Source organism: Somniosus microcephalus, chromosome 5 (genome assembly GCF_052327205.1).
Source record: "Somniosus microcephalus isolate GS21.2 chromosome 5, FLI_Smic_1.0, whole genome shotgun sequence".
NCBI lineage: Eukaryota > Metazoa > Chordata > Chondrichthyes > Squaliformes > Somniosidae > Somniosus > Somniosus microcephalus.
In genome coordinates, this window is record NC_140991.1 from 14946833 (window position 1) to 14954332 (window position 7500).

The 7500-nt window shown below is 59.5% G+C and overlaps 1 protein-coding gene across 1 annotated transcript in view; it reads right to left on the bottom strand.

The window, feature by feature from the left end:
* Positions 1 to 7500, bottom strand: part of LOC147116904 (G protein-activated inward rectifier potassium channel 3-like) — a 114178-nt gene that overhangs the window by 95417 nt on the left and 11261 nt on the right. The window contains exon 2 of the mRNA XM_085987187.1: positions 1931 to 2948. Within this exon, the coding sequence (XP_085843313.1) occupies positions 1931 to 2858 (928 nt within the window). The 5' untranslated portion in view covers positions 2859 to 2948. The remainder of the gene's footprint in view (positions 1 to 1930; positions 2949 to 7500) is intronic.

Sequence of the window (7500 nt, forward strand, 5' to 3'; positions counted from 1 at the left end):
CGTCCCCTCCCCCTCACCCGTTGCCTCCACCCTCCCCTCCTCCTCATCTGTTCCCCTCCACCAGCGCCTCCCCCTCACCTGTTCCACTCCACCAGCCCCTCCCCCTCACCTGTTGCCTCCACCCTCCCCTCCACCTCACCTGTTGCCCCTCCCGCCCCCTCCCCTCACCTGTTGCCCTCCACCATCCCCTCCCCCTCACCTGTTGCCTCCACCGCCCCCTCCCCCTCACCTGTTGCCTCCACCATCCCCTCCCCCTCACCTGCTGCCCCTCCCGCCCCCTCCCCTCACCTGTTGCCCTCCACCATCCCCTCCCCCTCACCTGTTGCCTCCACCATCCCCTCCCCCTCACCTGTTGCCCCTCCCGCCCCCTCTCCCTCACCTGTTGCCCCTCCACCATCCCCTCCCCCTCACCTGTTGCCTCCACCATCCCCTCCCCCTCACCTGTTGCCCCTCCCGCCCCCTCCCCCCTCAGCTGTTGCCCCTCCACCATCCCCTCCCCCTCACCTGTTGCCTCCACTATCCCCTCCCCCTCACCTGTTGCCCCTCCAGTCCCCTCCCCCTCACCTGTTGCCTCCACCCTCCCCTCCCCCTCACCTGTTGCCTCCACTATCCCCTCCCCCTCACCTGTTGCCTCCACTATCCCCTCCCCCTCACTTGTTGCCCCTCCCGTCCCCTCCCCCCTCACCCGTTGCCTCCACCCTCCCCTCCTCCTCATCTGTTCCCCTCCACCAGCCCCTCCCCCTCACCTGTTCCCCTCCACCAGCCCCTCCCCCTCACCTGTTGCCTCCACCCTCCCCTCCACCTCACCTGTTGCCCCTCCCGCCCCCTCCCCTCACCTGTTGCCCTCCACCATCCCCTCCCCCTCACCTGTTGCCTCCACCGCCCACTCCCTATCACCTGTTGCCTCCACCATCCCCTCCCCCTCACCTGTTGCCTCCACCCTCCCCTCCCCCTCATCTGTTGCCCCTCCCGCCCCCTCCCCTCACCTGTTGCCCTCCACCATCCCCTCCCCCTCACCTGTTGCCTCCAACATCCCCTCCCCCTCACCTGTTGACCCTCCCGCCCCTCCCCCTCAGCTGTTGCCCCTCCACCATCCCCTCCCCCTCACCTGTTGCCTCCACCATCCCCTCCCCCTCACCTGTTGCCCCTCCCATCCCCCCTCCTCACCTGTCGCCTCCACCATCCCCTCCCCCTCACCTGTTGCCTCCAACATCCCCTCCCCCTCACCTGTCACCTCCACCATCCACTCCCCCTCACCTGTTGCCCCTCCCGCCCCCTCCCCTCACCTGTTGCCGTCCACCACCCCTCCCCCGCACCTGTTGCCCTCCACCATCTCCTCCCCCTCACCTGTTGCCCTCCACCATCCCCTCCCCCTCACCTGTTGCCCCTCCACCATTCCCCCTCCTCACCTGTTGCCTCCACCATCCCCTCCCCCTCACCTGTTGCCCCTCCACCGCCCCCTCCCCCTCACCTGTTGCCTCCACCACCCCTCCCCATCACCTGTTGCCTCCACCATCCCTACCCCTCACCTGTTGCCTCCACCATCCCCTCCCCCTCACCTGTTGCCCTCCACCAGCCCCTCCCCCTCACCTGTTGCCCCTCCCGCCCCCTCCCCTCACCTGTTGCCCTCCACCATCTCCTCCCCCTCACCTGTTGCCCTCCACCACCCCCTCCCCATCACCTGTTGCCCCTCCCGCCCCCTCCCCCTCAGCTGTTGCCCCTCCACCATCCCCTCCCCCTCACCTGTTGCCTCCACCGCCCCCTCCCCCTCACCTGTTGCCCCTCCCGCCCCCTCCCCCTCACCTGTTGCCTCCACCGCCCCCTCCCCCTCACCTGTTGCCCTCCACCACCCCCTCCCCCTCACCTGTTGCCTCCGCCTCCACCTCCCCCTCCCCCTCACCTGTTGCCCCTCCCGCCCCCTCCCCCTCACCTGTTGCCTCCACCATCCCCTCCAGGATGACCACGATCTCAAAGTCCTCGTTCTCCAGCTGTTGCTTCGACAAATCCCAGAACGGGCTGCGCGGGTCGATCTCGTGGCAGATGATGAGGGGCGAGACCAGGAAGAGGCGGTCGTCGCCCGTCTCGAAGCCCACGCCGATGTCCGTCTGGTCCAGCGGGATGAACTCCCCCTCCACCGTCTGCTTGGAGCGGATGAGCTTGGCGCGGATGGAGGCCTCCACGATGTGGGAGGTGCGGAGGTCCCCGACCCTGAACATCAGGCACAGGTGGCCGTCACGCAGCGAGATTACGGCGCGGTCGGAGAAGACCAAGGTCTCGGCCCGCTTGTTGGGCTGGGAGATCTTGACAAACATACAGCCCACCATGAAGGCGTTGACCATGGAGCCTAAGATGGCCTGGAGCAGGAGGAGGGCGATGCCTTCGGGGCAGCTATCCGTAATGACCCTGTACCCGTATCCAATGGTGGTCTCGGTTTCGATGGAGAAGAGGAAGGCCGAGACAAAGCCGTTGAGGTTATTGACGCACGGAGTCCACGCCTTGTCCTCCAAGTGCTCGAGATCTCCTCGATAGTAGGCGATGCTCCACCAGACCATTCCGAAAGACAACCAGGTGAGCGTGTAGGCCAGGACGAAGACCAAGAGGCTGAACCGCCAGCGCAGGTCCACCAGGGTGGTGAAGATGTCGGTCAGGTAGCGGTAGGTCTCGATCACGTTGCCGTGCTGCACGTTGCACTTGCCGTCCTTCTCCACGTAGCGTTGTTTCCGCCGCCGCAGCCGGCCCTTGCCCGCCAGGGCCCGCTCGTCGCCCGCCTCCTTCCGCGGGTACTTGGCGGCTTGCCGCAGGGGCATCTGGAAGTCGCGGTAGACTGTGACCTTGTCACGGCCCATCACACGTCTCATCTGTAAAGGGCGTTTAGGAAGAGGGGGGAGGCGGAGGGAGTCAAGTGGGACGTCGGGTCATTGTATCAAACAGCAATCGACAGCCAACATCTGCAAGGACAGGAAAGGCGAGAGGGCGGGTTACATAGAAACATAGAAGATAGGAGCAGGAGTCGGCCATTCGGCCCCTCGAGCCTGCTCCGCCATTCAATGAGATCATGGCTGATCATCCAAATTCAGTACCCTGTCCCTGCCTTCTCCCCATATCCCTTGATCCCTTTAGCCTTAAGAAATATATTCAACTCCTTCTTGAATATATTTAATGAATTGGCCTCTACTGCCTTCTGTGGTAGAGAATTCCACAGGTTCACCACTCTCTGGGTGAAGAAATTCCTCCTCATCTCAGTCTAAATGGCTTACCCCCTTATCCTTAGACTGTGACCGCTGGTTCTGGACTCCCCGACCATCGGGAACATCCTCCCTGCATCTAGCCTGTCTATCTGTCAATATCTCTGTAAGCTCCTCCAGCCCCTACACCCCTCCCTATCACTGCAACCTCCTCCAGCCCTTACACCCCTTCTTATCTCTGTAACCTCCTCCAGCTCCTACACCCCTCCCTATCTCTGTAACCTCCTCCAGCCCCTACACCCCTCCCTATCTCTGTAACCTCCTCCAGCTCCTACACCCCTCCCTATCTCTGTAACCTCCTCCAGCCCCTACACCCCTCCCTATCTCTGTAACCTCCTCCAGCTCCTACACCCCTCCCTATCTCTGTAACCTCCTCCAGCCCCGACACCCCTCCCTATCTCTGTAACCTCCTCCAGCCCCTACAACCCTCCCTATCTCTGTAACCTCCTCCAGCCCTTACACCCCTTCTTATCTCTGTAACCTCCTCCAGCTCCTACACCCCTCCCTATCTCTGTAACCTCCTCCAGCCCCTACACCCCTCCCTATCTCTGTAACCTCCTCCAGCTCCTACACCCCTCCCTATCTCTGTAACCTCCTCCAGCCCTACACCCTCCCTATCTCTGTACCCTCCTCCAGCTTCTACACCCCTCCCTATCTCTGTAACCTCCTCCAGCCCCTACCACCCTCCCTATCTCTGTAACCTCCTTCAGCCCCTACACCCCTCCTTATCTCTGTAATCTCCTCCAGCCCCTACAACCCTCCCTATCTCTGTAACCTCCTCCAGACCCTGCAACCCTCCCTACCTCTGTAACCTCCTCCAGCCCCTACACCCCTCCCTATCTCTGTAACCTCCTCCATCCCTACAAACCTCCCTATCTCTGTAACCTCCTCCAGCCCCTACAACCCTCCCTGTCTCTGTAAGCTCCTCCAGCCCTACAACCCTCCTTATCTCTGTAACCTCCTCCAGCCCTACAAACCTCCCTATCTCTGTAAACTCCTCCAGCCCTACAAACCTCCCTATCTCTGTAACCTCCTCCAGCCCCGACAAACCTCCCTGTCTCTGTAATCTCCTCCAGCCCTACAACCCTCCTTATCTCTGTAACCTCCTCCAGCCCTACAACACTCCTTATCTCTGTAACCTCCTCCAGCCCTACAAACCTCCCTATCTCTGTAACCTCCTCCAGCCCCTACACCCCTCCCTATCTCTGTAACCTCCTCCAGCCCCTTCAACACTCCCTATCTCTGTAACCTCCTCCAGCCCCCTACAACCGTCCCTATCTCTGTAACCTCCTCCAGCCCTACAAACCTCCCTATCTCTGTAACCTCCTCCAGCCCCTAGACCCCTCCATATCTCTGTAACATCCACCAGCTCTACAACACTCCCAATCTCTGTAACCTCCTCCAGCCCTACAACCCTCCCTGTCTCTGTAATCACCTCCAGCCCCTACAACACTCCTTATCTCTGTAACCTCCTCCAGCCCTACAAACCTCCCTATCTCTGGAACCTCCTCCTGCCCTACAAACTTCCCTATCTCTGTAACCTTCTCCAGACCCTACAACACTCCCTACCTGTGTAACCTCCTCCAGCCCCTACAACCCTCCCTATCTCTGTAATCTCCTCCAGCCCCTACACCGCTCCCTATCTCTGTAACTTCCTCCAGCCCCTACAACACTCCCTATCTCTGTAACCTCCTCCAGCCCCGACACCCCTCCCTATCTCTGTAACTTCCTCCAGCCGCTACAACCCTCCCTGTCTCTGTAACCTCCTCCCGCCCCTACAACATACCCTATCTCTGTAAGCTCCTCCAGCCCCTAGACCCCTCCTTATCTCTGTAAGCCCATCCAGCCACTACACCCATCCCTATCACCGTAACCTCCTCCAGCACCTACACTCCTCCTTAGATCTGTAAGCTCCTCCAGCCCCTACACTCCCTCCCTATCACCGTAACCTCCTCCAGCCCCTACAACCTTCCCTATCTCTGTAACCTCCTCCAGCCCTGACAACACTCGTTATCTCTGTAACCTTCTCCAGCCCTACAAACCTCCCTATCTCTGTAACCTCCTCCAGCCCCTACAACCCTCCCTGTCTCTGTAATCTCCTCCAGCCCATACACCCCTCCCTAACTCTGTAACTTCCTCCAGCCCTACAACCCTCCCTATCTCTGTAACCACCTCCAGCCCCTACAACCATCCCTATCTCTGTAACCTCCTCCAGCCCCTACAACTCTCCCTATCTCTGTAACCTTCTCCAGCCCCTACAACCCTCCCTATCTCTGTAACCTGCTCCAGCCCCTACAACCCTCCCTATCTCTGTAACCTCCTCCAGCCCCTACAAATCTCCCTATCTCTGAAACCTCCTCCAGCCCCTACAGCACTCCATATCTCTGTAACCTCCTCCAGCTCCTACAACCCTCCCTATGTCTGTAACTTCCTCCAGCCCCTACACCCCTCCATATCTCTGTAACCTCCTCCAGCCCCTACATTCCTCCCTATCTCTGTAACCTCCTCCAGCCCCTACAACCCTCCCTATCTATGTAACCTCCGCCAGCCCCTACAACCCCTCCCTATCTCTGTAAGCACCTCCAGCCACCTACAACCCCTCCCTATCTCTGTAACTTCCTCCAGCCCCTACACCCCTCCCTATCTCTGTAACCTCCCCCAGCCCTATCCCCTCCCTATCTCTGTAACCTCATCCAGCCCCTACACCCCTCCCTATCTCTGTAACCTCCTCCAGCCACCTACGACCCCTCCCTATCTCTGTAACCTCCTCCAGCACCTACACCCATCCCTATCTCTGTAACCTCCTCCAGCCCCTACACCCCTCCCTATCTCTGTACCCTCCTCCGGCCCCTACACCCCTCCCTATCTCTGTAACCTCCTCCAGCCCCCTACACCCCTCCCTATCTCTGTATCCTCCTCCAGCCCCCTACAACCCTCCCTATTATTGTAAGGTCCACCAGCTCTACAACCCTCCCGATCTCTGTAACTTCCTCCAGCCCTACAACCCTCCCTGTCTCTGTAAGCTCGTCCAGCCCCCTACACCCCTCCCTATCAATGTAACCTCCTGCAGCCGCTGCAACACTCCTTATCTCTGCAACCACCACCAGCCCTACAAACCTCCCTATCTCTGTAACCTCCTCAAGCCCCGACAACCCTCTCTGTCTCTGTAATCTCCTCCAGCCCCTACACCCCTCCCTATCTCTGTAACCTCCTCCAGCCCTACACCCCTCCCTATCTCTGTAACCTCCTCCAGCCCTACAAACCTCCATATCTCTGTGACCTCCTCCAGCCCTACAACCCTCCCTGTTTCTGAAATCTCCTCCAGGCCCTACACCCCTCCCTAACTCTGTAACTTCCTCCAGCCCTACAACCCTCCCTGTCTCTGTAATCTCCTCCAGCCCCGACAACCCCTCCCTATCTCTGTAAACCCCTCCAGCCCCTACAACTCTCCCTATCTCTGAAACCTCCTCCAGCCCCTAAAAATCTCCCTATCTCTGTAACCTCCTCCAGCCCCTACATCCCTCACTATCACTGTAACCTCCTCCAGCCCCTATCTCTGTAACCTCCTCCAGCCCTACACACCTCCCTATCTCTGTAACCTCCTCCAGCCCCTATAACCCTCCCTATCTCTGTAACCTCCTCCAGCCCCAACACCCCTCCCTATCTCTGTAACCTCCTCCAGCCCTACAAACCTCCCTATCTCTGTAACCTCCTCCTGCCCTACAAACTTCCCTATCTCTGTAACCTTCTCCAGACCCTACAACACTCCCTACCTGTGTAACCTCCTCCAGCCCCTACAACCCTCCCTATCTCTGTAATCTCCTCCAGCCCCTACACCGCTCCCTATCTCTGTAACTTCCTCCAGCCCCTACAACACTCCCTATCTCTGTAACCTCCTCCAGCCCCGACACCCCCTCCCTATCTCTGTAACTTCCTCCAGCCGCTACAACCCTCCCTGTCTCTGTAACCTCCTCCCGCCCCTACAACATACCCTATCTCTGTAAGCTCCTCCAGCCCCTAGACCCCTCCTTATCTCTGTAAGCCCATCCAGCCACTACACCCCTCCCTATCACCGTAACCTCCTCCAGCACCTACACTCCTCCTTAGATCTGTAAGCTCCTCCAGCCCCTACACTCCCTCCCTATCACCGTAACCTCCTCCAGCCCCTACAACCTTCCCTATCTCTGTAACCTCCTCCAGCCCATACACCCCCTCCCTAACTCTGTAACTTCCTCCAGCCCTACAACCCTCCCTA